Below are 14,621 nucleotides of genomic sequence, written 5' to 3'. Positions count from 1 at the left end.
TATGGTGTTGGAGGAGAATATTGAAAGTGCCATGGGATGCCAAAAGAACCAACACATCTGTGTTTGAAGAAGTGCAGCCAGAGTGCTCCTTGGAGGCTAGGATGACCAAACTTTATCTCTCATACTTCGGACATATTGTCAGTAGGGACCGGTCGCTAAAGAAGGATATCATGTTTGTTAAGGTGGAGAGTCAGAGAAAAAGAGGAAGACCCCCAGCGAGATATATTGGCAAAGTGGCAGCATTTATGGGCTCAAGTGTGACAACAATTGTGAGGTTGGCCCAGGATCGGGCAGGGTTTCATTCTTTTGTGCATAAGGTCACTATGAGTGGATACCGAGTTGATGGCACCTAACAATAACATGGTAGATTTTCTTTATTATGATTTAAGTTTACAAGTGTATTGTTTCTCATATGAAAAAAGTTAATAAATGAATATTATGTGTTATAAGTGCTTTTTTCTTTTATGGGGGATTTTTATATGTTTAAGGGTTTTCAAATTTGTTTTCCATATTTTTCCCAAAAGTGGCTAGTGCTTATGCTGAGCTAGAAGAAAAAATATCAGAATAACTCATTGTATCTTTATTTGCATAGGAAATGGCCATCTTCAAGATTGCAGCTCTCCAAAAAGTGTTAGATAATAGTGTTTCTCTGTCTGAACTAGAATTGGCCAATAAACAGTACAATGAACTGACAGCTAAGTACAGGGACGTCTTGCAAAAAGATAACATGCTTGTTCAAAGAGCAACTAACTTGGAACACTTGGAGGTAAGTTTATGTTAAACTAAAACCTGTGATTTTAGCCATTCTTCTTCAGTGATATATTTGTGTTTGGGGGGAAAAATGTTTACAGATTTTAATATAATAACATTTATTTAAGTAAGTTGAAGGGGTATCATTTATTGATTAAATTTGTTTTGAATATTTTGTTTTTGAAAAGGGAGACACATACACATTTAAAACTTAATATATTTCTGTAGTTGCAGAGTGACTTCTGTAAAGCTTCATATAGTTTATCTTCCTTAGTCCACTCTCTCAATTTAGGTGAATCAGGCCTCTTTTCATCAGGCACTTAAAAGAGAAAATGTAGCATGTCATAGACTGTAGTCTCCTATTCTATAATCCTAGCAGGGCATGTCATTAAGTACCTATCCTTTCTTTTTACCCTGGTTCCCAGAGTACATTGTTTTCATAATTTTGGATTCTCTTCTTTGGGGTGGATGTGGCTGACAGTAGATGAGTTAGGAATGACTTCCTGGAACATGGGTATATTATACAAGTCATCCTCTTGTCTTATTTTACTATGGGGTGGAATATCACGGTTTTATTCAAACAGTCAATAAATATGGCTCAGAATGTTTATTGTTTTTTTGCTACTTGATATTCATACCTTTTCCAGTAATCAAAATGAATTCCTGATTAGTTCACTTTGCTCCTAAGAAATTTGGGCTATATATTGTGTCTTAATTTCGTCTAAAATCATCTCATAGAAGTGGGATGGAATTTAATTGTATTGGCTCAAAAGCTTTATTTATTGGCACATAGTCAATAAATCAAAACATCATTTTATATTGCTTTTAATGCTTATTAGAAAATTATCTTAGTCATTATGAGTAGTATATAGGATTAACTATCACCAGTTTTATTTTTGGAGCATGGTGACTCTGTAGGATAAGCACTGGATTACTAACCACAAGGCTGGTGTTTCACAATATTTTACTTGTCATTGTATTGTTTTAGCTTATTTTACAACTACCCAATTAAAATAAAAGTTCTCTAGAATAGAACCTGTTTGCCATTGAAGTCCAGTGTTTTGAATACCTGGCACATAGGAAGCATTCTATTTATTAAAGAATAAATGAGCAGGTGGCTTAAACTATATTTATGTTGCTAACTCCCACATTTATGTGTCCAGCCTGACATTTTCTCCCAGCTTTAGTCCACTGTATAGAATGAGTTAGTTTACAATTCATTTTTCACAAGCACCTAAAATTTAGCATGTTTAGAATAAACTTTGTGTTTCTTTCATAGTCAGTCATTCCACTTTCAGTTAATGATAGTATTATTTAACCAGTTAGAGGAGAAGATACCTTAGAGTTGCTCTCTAGTCATTTGTTTCTCTTGTCATTTTTATTTCCTAAGTGCAATTCTTTAGGACCACAGTGGTTATGAGTCGGGCTGCTACTCTCAAGGTCAGCAGTTCAAAACTACCAGCATTTTCACAGGAGAAAGATGAGACTTCATGCTCCCATAAAGATTTACAGCCTCAGAAACCCTATACAGGGCTGCTATGAGTCAGAACTGACTCCACGGCACACCACCACCACCGAGTATAATTCTTATGTGTTCTCTTTTCTTCATCTTCACTACTAAGATCCTTGTCAAAACCAGTGCCATCCCTCAATTAAATTCCAGTTCCTTATCTTAACATGTGTCTGATATGCCCCTATTACCTCTCCAAAGTTAGTTTATAGTGCTCTTCACTCTTTCATGCATTCTATGCTCAGGTCTTCTAAGACTCCAAATCCTATCTTCTTTTTTATACTTTACAGCATTTGAGTTTGCCAGAGACCTGTAACCACTTTCTAGATACACAAGGGAACTTCAAAAATTTTGTGGAAAATTTGGATTAAGAGACAATGGAGTTTTTCCACCAACTTTTTGAAGCCTCCTCACAAGTCCTTTTATTATTCTCTGAATTTAGTGCACTGCTTGTTTCTTTCAAGATCTTCACTTTTTAAATGCTTATTTTACTTTCTTCCAGTTTATTTTTGCTGTCTTCTATATCCTCCCTTCCCCTGCCACATACACACATAAACCCAGACACTTAATGACAAGGCTTTGAAGGCCAGAATTGTGTCTGTTCGGTGTTGTTATTTTTTACCATGAGCATTCAACACATATCACTGTTGGCGTGCTAGGGATGATCACTAACTATTTGTGTGACTAGGGGAAGTAAGAACTGGCTTGTAAAGATTATGAAGCTCTAAGTACTCAGTCCAAAATGAATATACAGCTTTAATAGTAAATACAATACAAGTTGAGGGTCCCGTTTTGGATGCATAGGATTTGGGTAATCCTATTCTTAGAGCCTATTTTTAAATAATGCTTTGTGTTATGAAAGTACTATAGCCACAGTATAAGCTTATGATGCTGTTAATATTTGGGAAGGCACTTCTAATTGTACAGAAAACTTGATTTGAGTTTTTAAGAGCTATTACATGAACTTCATCCAATGTCACTTCTATGGTATTGCTCTGAATTGTAACTTAGTGTCTCAGTGATGTTTCTGTCTTATTCAGTGTGAAAATGTATCTCTGAAAGAACAAATAGAGTCTATAAATAAAGAACTGGAAATTACTAAGGAAAAACTTCACACTATAGAACAAGCCTGGGAACAAGAAACTAAGTTAGGTAAGTGTTTTCACTCTAGTCATGTAAAATCATTACGATCTTTAAGTAACTATTTTTCATTTAAAATTCTAAAACAGATGAAAAGGAAATACTTTGATAAAAATGAATTCTAAGATTGAAGTTTAATTTAGCAGGCAGTTAGTGAATATTTTCCTGTATTAATCCCTACCCAATTTTTGTTTTCTGTTCTTAGATATAATGAAATAATGTGTATTAAAATTTTTGACTAAACTTAGCTATTTTGACTCATTTAATGATTTGTTATAATATTGGTGATAATTTTTAAATATGTAAATTTAAAAAATCCTTATGAATTCTTTCACCATGTATAAGGTTACATCAGAATTATATGTCATTTGATATTTTTAGATTAAAAGTTCAACATAAAACATCAAAGAAAATTTGAAAAGAATTTCTATTGCCCATAGTTCCAAATGCTGGGTGACTAACCATAAAATTAATGGTGCAGGAAAAAGATGAGACTGTCAGCTCACGTAACAATTTAGTCTCTGAAACCTTAATAGTTCACTATGAGTCAGAAGTGAGTCGATGGCAATGGTTATAGGTTTTGTTTTGTTTTTAATACTTTCAATACAGTAGTATTACATGTTTTACACTATTTTGTATGAGGGTACTTCTGAAAGTTAGAGGGAAAATATTTTTATCTTTTAATTCCATTTTTTCATGAACTTTTCGAAGATCCCTTATATGTACTTAGATGTTTTGCATACTTTAATAAGGTATATATTATGTTTTGTTATATACTGTATTCATGTAGTGGGGAGCACGGTGGCTCTGTAGGATAACCACTGGACTGCAACCCACAAGATAGGTGATTCAAGCCCACAGTTGCTCCATGGTAGAAACAGGAGGCTTTCAGCACCTGCAAAGATTTACAGCCTCAGAAACCCTATACAGGGTCACTGTGAGGAGGAACAGACTTATGTATGATAGCACTTAACAACAACATTCATGGATATGTATAAGTGATGAAATCATGGAAACATGGAACTATTTTTGATATCTGCTACATGGGAGTGCTACTGTGGCATTATAGAACAAGAACTGGGCTGCTGCCACTAACAATAACAGTTTTCAGATTTTAACCATGATAATAGTGTTCAACTCATAGCAACTCTGCATAGGGTTTCCGAGATGAAACTGGTGAGTGTGAACCACCACCTAGAGCTTAGTTTACGGTTAGCAGTTAGAGGATATAAAAACTTTATGGTTCCTGCTAGGGCCTTCCATTTTAGTTTTTCAAATGATTATCTTACTTTATGACATTTTGAACTATTTTATCTCACTGTCATTGTGATGTATCATTTAAAATAATTTAGTCTCTGGATAAGGTTTTTGTTTTTTGTTTTTCTGAGACCTAGGACTTTAAAGTTATTCAAAGTGAAACTGGTAACTGATATATGTGGTTTACAGAGGCCTAACATTTGGAAGTCTAAGATAAGCTAATTTTAGAAATGTAAATTTTAATTCATTAAGAGATTAACTATTAAAAGAAATACCCTTTAAACTAACATATAAATGAGTAATGCATATACTTCTAGTAGATTTTTTTGGTTCATTTTACCTTAACTCTTTAAGCCCTTCCTTCTCTCTGAAAAAAATCAAAAGACAAGAGTATGTTGATGACTAATGTGTTTCATTCTGCCCCTGTGACATGCCTCCCTTGATCATCAGGGTTTAATGCAATATGGAATGGAGAATGGGTTTTATGCTCTTTTTATTAATGTTACAAAGTTACTTACTGTTTAGTTCATTGAAATAATTGATTCCCTTATGCATAAGAGTTTTAATTGATTCTCTGAAAAGGGAAAAAAACCTAACTTTACCTTTTGTTTTTCTTTTTCTGGAACATACCTGTTATGCACAGCAAAAAGTACTCAAATGATTAATGACCTTTCTCTGTGTTGCTTTCTCATGGTAAATTGGGGTTTTTCAGTTCTCTTTTTGTTTAACCAAAGACTTTTGTAACCAAAGAAAAACCATACAACTACATATGTAAAATTAGGGTTTAACAACCAGTTAAAGAGTCTAAAATATGTGCTTGGTATTAGTTGTGTTGTTATTGTTAATTGCTGTTGAGTCAGTTTTGACTGTTAGTGAGTATGTGCTATACAAAGAACCACTGCCTAGTCCTACAGCATCCTCAAGGTTATAACTGTGCTTGAGCCCATTGTTGCAGCCACAGTGCCAATTGTTGTTGTTAGGTTCCTTGGGGTCAGTCTGAACTCATAGTGACTCTGTGCACAACAGAACAAAACCCCACCTGGTCCTGTGTCATCCTCACAGTTGCTGTGTTTGAGTCCATTGCTGCTGCTACTATGTCAGTCCATTTTGTTGGCTATCTCCCTCTTTTTCATTGACCCTCCACTTTACCAAGCATGATGTCCTTTTCCAGAATCTGATCCCTCCTGACAACATGTCCTAAGAGCAAGAGGCGGTCTCACCACCCTTGCTTCAAAGGAGCATTATGACAGTATTTCTTTCAAGACATATTTGTTTATTGTTCTTGCAGTCCATGGTACTTTCAGAATTCTTTGCTCACACCGTAATTCCAATGCACCAGACTCTTCTGTGGTCTCCGTTATTCATTGTTCAAATTTCATTACATTTGAGGTAATTGAAAATACCATGACTTGGGTCAGACACACTTCAGTCCTCAAACTGACATCTTTGCTGTTTAACAAAATCAAAATAATACTCATGGATAGAGATGATCATATTTGGCGATATCACTCTGTCACATGGCTTCAGGTTTTTATACTTTCATCACTGGAATATGTGAGACTTTAGAATTTTCACTGAATTTATATCCACAAAGTACTGTACCTTCACTGTATCTCTTCTCATACAGCTTATTTCCTTTCAGTTAAATGTATAGATATACTCATGTATATATGTGTATGTGTACATGTATGAAAGTGCCTTAAAAAGTTCATGGAAAAATGAAATTTTTAAAAATGTAATTTTTCTATGAACTGTTGAACATGTGTGTGTTTTCTATGAGCTAAGAACATATGTGTGTATATTAGTTTTTTTGAATCTCTATATGCAATATTTCCTCTACTAAGTCCTTAATATGTTATTTCAAAGATTTTATGAGGAATAGTTTGTATGAATTATTAGATTGATGAAAAATTATTACAGATTACATACAAGTTATGCATAATAGAGCTATGTCTTGAATTTAGGTCTGTCATAATTCAAAAAGTTTATTTGCTTTCCATGGAGCTGCACTGCCTCCTTATGTGTGGTGGTGGTGGTGGTGGTGGTGGTTGTGTGCCATCAGGTTGGTTCTATGGCAGAAGAATCCTGTGTAGAATTTCTGAGGTTTTAAGTCTTTATGGGAGCAGAAAGTCTGATCTTTCTTCCACAAAGCGATTGGTAGATTCAAACTACTGACCTTGCAGTTAGCAAGCCAGCTCGTAATCCACTATACTACCAGGGCCCCTGTCCTTATATATTTATTGTTGTTGTTCACAGCTATCGAGTCAGTTCTGATTCATACTGACCCTGTATAGGCTTTACAAGGAGCAGCTGGTAGGTTTGACCCACCAGTCAGTCTTGTGGTTAGCACTCTAGTACTTATCCTATAGCAATACACTAGGGTAGAATACCTGAAATATCAGATGAGGATGTTGATATATGCAGTATGATATTGACTTAAGTATTGTTGCATATAGGAAATGAATCTAACATGGACAAGACCAAGAAATCAGTAACCAACAGTGAAATCATTTCTATTTCAAAAAAAATTACCATGCTTGAAATGAAGGAATTAAATGAAAGACAGCGGGCTGAACATTCTCAAAAAATGTATGAACACTTAAGGACTTCATTAAAACAAATGGAAGAACGTAATTTTGAATTGGAAACCAAATTTGCTGAGGTTGGATATTGTAATTTTTCATGTTAATTAGAGAGTGAAAAATTAGCTTTGATAGGCCTAGTGTTATTGTTATTAAGAGGTTTGTTTGTATCTCTGAAGTACCACATTAATATAATGTTTGTATTTCATGCAATCAATGATTTATTTTTTAAATCTGAAATCTTAAAAGCAAAGCAAATGTTTTCTGTGAATAAGTTTTTTCTCACCTGCTTTACACTATTAGATTTACTGTGAAAAGGATATTATTTATTTGATAATAGAACTGTCTTCCACTACCATCCATTCATTTAACAAGTATTTATCGAATACCTAACAACAACAGCAACAACATTGCACGCTAGGCGTTTTACAGGCACTTGGAATATAACAATAAAATAGTTATCCTAAGGGAATTTATAGCCTAATAGGTTTTAGAATTTTTTGATGTGATCACAATCATTGGAACTTCTTGGCAGTAAATATAGTTCATAAAGTTCAGAAATGTATGATAAAAAAGAATGCTTATAATATTCATTTCTTCATTTGCTTCCCTGGAGAAATAGTATGTGTTCCAAAGCATATATACCATCTTCGTTATTTTAAATCTATCTTGATAAGATTTTATTAAATTATTTACATTTACATATAGACGATACAGTATAATTTCAGTAAAATATAATGAGTATACTGTACTCTGAGCAAGTTAAGAAAATCAGAAGTTCAGATGTTACTAAATAATGGGTTGCCTTATATATGAGGGTTTTCAGAAAATTTGTGAGAAAATTAAATGAAAAGATAATGGAATTTCTCTATGAACTTTTTTGAAGCCCCTAGTATTATTCCTTTTGGAGTCCTGGTGTGGCACTGTAGGATCAGCAATGGACTGCTATCCACAAGGTTGGTGGTTCAGACCCACCAGTGGCTCTGAACCTTGTGAAAGGTTGCTATGAGTCAGAACTGACTTAGCGGCCCTTCACAATAAAAGTAGTACTTTTGCTGGATTAAAATATAGCTAGAATTTCTGAAATTGGTTCCTGACTTCCTCTTCTTTCCCCACCTGATTTAATATCTGAACCATGTGAAGTAAAGAAGACTGTGATGGTGATGGTGGTAGTGTGCCATGGAGTTGGTTCTGACTCGTAGCGACCCTGTACAGGGTTTCCGAGGCTGTAAATGTTTACGGCAGCAAAAAGCCTCATCTTTCTCCTGCAGAATGGCTGGTAGTTTCGAACTGCTGACCTTGAGGTTAGCAGCCCGACTTGTACGTAACAACTATGCTGCCAGGGCACCTAAAGAAGACTGTTGTATCCTATATATTAAATTATAAGGAAGACCTTGGGAAAGTGATGTTTCTGAACCTTTTTTTATGTTACTTTTCCTCAGCTTACTAAAATCAATTTGGATGCACAGAAAGTAGAACAGATGTTAAGAGATGAATTAGCTGATAGTGTGAGCAAAGCAGTAAGTGATGCTGATAGACAACGGATTCTAGAATTAGAGAAAAATGAAATGGAGCTCAAAGTTGAAGTGTCAAAGTAAGTACATGCAAACTTTGTTGTCCATTTGATTACATGTCTGCTCAGATTTATCTTTAAGAAACCTAAATACTAAGTCACAAGTATAATATTCTTAGTATCAATTGATGCCGGTTTCTTTTGGTTAGAATAGAATTAAATAATATTGTTGTTTTTGTTAAGTGCCATCAAGTTAGTACTGATTCACTGTGACCCTTACAGGGTTTCTGAGAAGCTGCTGGTGGGTTTGAGCTACCAACCTTGCAGTTAGCAGTCCAGTGCTTATTCTACAGCACCATACCGAGACTCCTAGAGAGTATTAATAAGGTTGATATTTAAAAGGTTAAATAACAATATTGAAGAGGAAATGATTTTTCAAGATATACACAGTTTTTCAGAATCTGGATAATATTGTGGTTCAAGCCTACTCGCTGCTCTGCAGAAGAAATGACCTGGCAATTTGTACCTGTGAAGATTGTTGTTGTTGTTATGTGCCGTGCAATTGGGTGCAACTCATAGTGACCCTGTAGGCAGAAAGCCTCATATTTCACCTGTGGAACAGCTGGTAATTTTGAACTGCTGACCTTAAGGTTTGCAGCCCGATTCGTAACCACTACGCTACAATCTCGGAAATCCTTTTGGGCAGTTCTTCTCTGTCCTCTAAGAGTTAGCTACTACTTTAATAGAAAAAATTGAGGAGGACTGCAGTCAGTCTGTCAAGTACAAATAATTAGTAAAAGAGTGTTTTCTATGTCTTACCCATAAAGTTATAGTCATCTTTTTTGGAATATCATTTATTCCCAGCCTTTTTCATTAAGAATAATTGCTTTTTTATTTTTTTATCCTCATAGAATTTATCTTTTGAAATACTTTCTAAACATCGTGTCCTCTTTTATTAGTGAAAGATGTATATAACTGGAATGAGAACTCAGGATCACTATATGAACAACTGATTTATCAGTCACACTGAGCTAAAATTGTTTCAGCCCAAAGCAAAGAAACTTTACATTTTACTTTGCTTGTATCATAATAATTTTATGGGAAATTGAGGAATTTATTACCATCAAGCTCCTCCTTATTCTATAATCCTAGTAAATCCTAGTGAAGTTTATATTTCTGATAACAAAATAAATCAAAACATGTATTAATTCATCTAGATAATAAAATTTTTGTGTATTTAGTAGTTTCATCAGATTAACCTATTTATTAGCTTGTTGTAATAGATCCCAAACTATGGTAGCATTTCATGGAACAACACCAAATGAAAAATACATGGCAAAAAGGGTCTTTGACTATATACATTTGGAAAATGATACATTTAAGTCCAGTTTAACATAATTCTTTACTTTAATACATTTAATATAAATACTATGTGTTATGGACTTTTAAGCCTGTGGAAGATGAGGTTTTCTGTGCCTGTCGAGATTTATAGCCTCAGAAACCTTGTACAGAGTCACTGTTAGTTGGATCCAACTCGATGACAGACAACAACAAGAAAAAATAACAGTTTGAATTTTCAAGGGGGAATGGGATATTAGGGTTGACATTTTTCACAAAACACATGTTATTTCTCATGGAATTCTGTTTTAATGAAACCTTTGGAAACCTTCTTTAGTATAGTCTACAAAGAGATGATAGAAACCACTGACTTTTGATGATCTGGAAATTTGAAATTTTGATATTCATTTAGAAAATATACTGAATTGTTCCTGAAATATTTTATCATTTTATAGACTGAGAGAGATATCTGATATTGCCAAAAGGCAAGTTGAAATTCTGAATGCGCAACAACAGTCCAGGGAAAAGGAAGTCCAGTCTCTCAGAATGCAGTTGTTAGACTATCAGGTATGTACAGGATTGGTACTTCTATTGATAGTCTGTATTTTCCCTAAATTCACATTATATATTGAAATGATTTTAGCTTTATCAGAAAATATGCCAACTAAGTGATCTTATTCTTGTAGGTTGGAACTGGATTCAAAAAAATTTTAGCTTGCAGTACCATCCATAATCCAGAAAAATGTCTAAGCGCATATAGCCTCACCGTGCTTACCCTTGATCGCAGTTAAGACCCTGATGAATAGTAGTTATTCATAACAATATTGTTTCTTATATCTATAAGTAGTTTTCACATGTTTACATATATGTTTTTAGGATTAAAAAACAATAACCATTACATTATATGCATCAGTATGATACTGATATTGTTATTTGCATATGCAAGTTAAAAATTAGAGCAATAGTCCAGCTTTCAGTTAGATGCTACATCTGAATTTTAAACATGTTTTAAGTCTTGTAATTAATTACAAAATCAAAATTAATCAAAATTATTAAGTTTGATTCTTTGGTAATTATTTATAAAGTAAAGCTAGATTACTATAGGCTCTATGATACCCTTTTTTCATTTTTTCTTTAGTAATTGTGATTTTAAATCCATGATAACTTTAATTGGAAAAATTTGAAACTTACTACAAATGTATGTATTTTTTAACATTAGGCACAATCTGATGAAAAGGCACTAATTGCCAAGTTGCACCAACATATTGTCTCTCTTCAAATTAGTGAGGCTACTTCTCTTGGTAAGTTGGAGTCAATTACATCTAAATTGCAGAAAATGGAGGCTCATAATTTGCGCTTAGAGCAAAAACTTGATGAAAAAGAACAGACTCTCTATTACGCTCGCCTGGAGGGAAGAAACAGAGCAAAACATCTGCGCCAAACAATTCAGTCTCTGCGAAGGCAGTTCAGTGGAGCCTTACCCTTGGTCCAGCAGGAAAAGTTCTCCAAAACAATGATTCAACTGCAAAATGACAAACTTAAGATACTACAGGAAATGAAAGATTTTCAAAATGAACATAGAAATATGGAGAACAAAACATTGGAGTTGGAATTAAAATTAAAGGGCCTAGAAGAGTTAATAAGCACTTTAAAGGATTCCAGGGGAGCCCAAAAGGTAAGATATTGGTTAACTCAAAATCAGTATCCAGAAGTTACAAAATAATGTTAAGCTCTTCTTTCAACATGTGCCTATACAAAAAATGATGAATATATGACCAAGTTATAATTTATTAATTTTGACTTTATTTATTAAGAATTTTGCCTCTTGACTGTTCATTTGTTTATTAAGGATTTTTCCAAACAAAAATTTTAGTAAAAATGCTTACATTTTATATAAGATGAAAAAACTCTAAGCATTAGAAATATACATATATATATTAATGAAGTACTTGGAGTCCTGGTGTGGTACTGTAGGATAAGCACTGGAATGCTAACCTCAAGGCTAGTCATTCAAACCTACCAGTCACACCTCTGAAACCCTATAAAGGGTCCCTATGAGTTGGAACTGACTCAATGGCACTTAACAACAATTATAATTATTTTTAGTCATTGTAGTGATAACTTAAAATCTCCTCAGAATGAGTAGCTATTAAGAATTTTTAATAAGTAGTAAATCTACGTTTTAAAAATATATTCATTTTCCCCTCCCACTTGATAATAATTAAATGAAATAAAATTGTCTAGCAGCTGAATCTTATACTCTAATCTAGAAATATTTAAAATTTCCATTTTTTAAAAAGTAAAACTAATGTTGCAGTACTTTGTGCAGTAGATTGAGTAAGTGCTTAATAAATATGTGAAAGTAAATGAAAACTGCAAGTAAGAGTGATGTTCATTCCAGTGTAAATTTGAGGAATGTTTTTTTTGAGATCACAAATATTCTTAGCAAAGAGTCTTTGATAGTTCTAAATATGCTTTGTGAAGTGGCTCAACAAAAGACAGTTTTACATTATTTTAAGATAGAAAAGTGCTCATTAATTTTTAATTAAAATCATTTGAGTCAATGATTAGTTATTTACATAGCATTTATTTTATATATATATCATTTTTAAATCTTTAGGTAATCAATTGGCATATGAAAATAGAAGAACTTCGGCTTCAAGAGCTTAAGTTAAATCGAGAATTAGTCAAGGATAAAGAAGAAATAAAATACTTGAATAACATAATTTCTGAATATGAGCATACAATCAATAATCTAGAAGAAGAAATTGTACAACAAAACAAGGTTTCATTTTATATTTATCATGGTGCTTTTTGGTTAAAATTTAAAACATGAACTTTGCTTGAGTGACTGTATTTTTCTCATAATTGAATTTAGCTCCCACAGTTGAGTTATAATAAGCTTGGTGTGATGCTGTAGGATAAGCACTGGACTGCTAACTGCAAGGTTGGTGTTTCAAACCCACCAGCTGCTCCATGGAAACCCTAGACAGGATTGCTATGAGTTGGAACCAACTGGACAGCACTTAACAACATTGTGTTATAAAATATTCTGTTTTCTAAACTACCCCAAATATGTTTATTTAATTGTAATAGTGATTTGCTAATAAGAAATCTACATAAGCAAATTTATTTCATATATTGGACTTTTTTTCAACGGTTTATTATGACTTGAGTGAGAGTTTGCCGGCAGGATCATCAGCTTTATATTCAACAAATTATACACTTTGTTTCATCTCTGTGATTGCAATCCCCTCCCTGGAACAATAGTTATCCTACTCTCTCCCATGGCTCCCCATTTACATCTTATATATTATAAATGAACAAAGAAAAAATCTTTTATGTATGCATATGAAGCAAAAACATATTCATTTAAATGTCCAAAGGGCACTTCTGCAATCCAGCCTCCTTGCCCATAGGCACATAGCCTTAAAGCTCATAGCTGTTCTGTCTCTCCATGTCACTGATTCTGCCAACATCTCTGACATCACTGCTTTCCTAGGTAAAAATCTCAGACTCTACTCATGTCTTTTTTTCTTGATGGTTCTGGAGTCATCTGTTCCTGAAATGAAAGATGAACTATTCCCCCTTTTAGTTACACATATTCATATGTTGATTTTTAATCCCAGAGTTATTTTAACTCGTGGATTATGAAAAGACAGTTTGATGTAGAAAAAAGCATGTGCACTTCAGAGGCAGAAGAAATTCATCAAGCATATACTTGCATTAGAGATTTTGTTGTTTCCTGTCCCTAGATTGTTCTTACTCCAGATCTCTGTATTGTTTACTCAAATGTCTTTATTAGGACAGTCTGGACCAACTACCCCATTGTTGTTGTTAAGTGCCGTTGAGTCAGTTCTGACCCACCACGAGCCTGTATAGGGTTTCCTAGGAACACTTGTTAAGCTTGAACCGCTGACCTTGTAGTTCAAACCAACTTTCCAATTCAGTACATTAACCCACAGCACCACACCAGGACTGCAACTACCCATATACAATAGTACATCCTACCATCAAGATTCCTGCAGTAGACATTTCCTGACTTCCTTTAGTTCCCATATGCTACTGCTCATCTCAAGGTATCCATTTTTTATCATAGATAGCTGGGTGGATGAATGAATGGATGGATGGATGCATTGATGGATGGGTGGATTGGAATTTAGATTTCACATATGTCTACTTCTAATTTTACACAAGTGACTTTCTTTTTACATAAAATGAGAAAAATAGTGACCTCCAAAGACTGTTATGAAGAGTTTATAAAAATATGAAGGTAAATCAAAAATTATCCACACTCTGGCTGTAGAATTTATTTTAATCAATTTTCAGAAAAGACAAATGCATCATTTTTTGAAATAATCTCCTTGCTTTTCAATACTTTATCCATTTGTTGACAAGCTTTCATATACCCTTATTTAAAAATGTTTTAAGCAGAGCTTCGAGCCATGAATGCACCACTGTGTTCACTTCATCACAAGAGGTGAATCTTTGTCCTTGAAGGACTGCTGTCAGACGACCAAACAGGTGAAAA

The 14,621-nt window shown here is 33.9% G+C and overlaps 1 protein-coding gene across 1 annotated transcript in view; it reads left to right on the top strand.

The window, feature by feature from the left end:
• Positions 1 to 14,621, top strand: part of CEP290 (centrosomal protein 290kDa) — a 185,412-nt gene that overhangs the window by 65,975 nt on the left and 104,816 nt on the right. Inside the window, exons 25-31 of the mRNA XM_006870704.1 lie at positions 593 to 766; positions 3,301 to 3,412; positions 7,114 to 7,319; positions 8,682 to 8,833; positions 10,546 to 10,657; positions 11,310 to 11,765; positions 12,711 to 12,875. Coding sequence (XP_006870766.1) covers positions 593 to 766; positions 3,301 to 3,412; positions 7,114 to 7,319; positions 8,682 to 8,833; positions 10,546 to 10,657; positions 11,310 to 11,765; positions 12,711 to 12,875 — 1,377 coding nt within the window. The remainder of the gene's footprint in view (positions 1 to 592; positions 767 to 3,300; positions 3,413 to 7,113; positions 7,320 to 8,681; positions 8,834 to 10,545; positions 10,658 to 11,309; positions 11,766 to 12,710; positions 12,876 to 14,621) is intronic.

The sequence above is a fragment of the Chrysochloris asiatica genome, unplaced genomic scaffold (assembly GCF_000296735.1).
Source record: "Chrysochloris asiatica unplaced genomic scaffold, ChrAsi1.0 scaffold00149, whole genome shotgun sequence".
Lineage (NCBI taxonomy): Eukaryota > Metazoa > Chordata > Mammalia > Afrosoricida > Chrysochloridae > Chrysochloris > Chrysochloris asiatica.
Note: the sequence above shows the minus strand (reverse complement) of the source record. Positions and strands in the feature narration are given on the sequence as shown.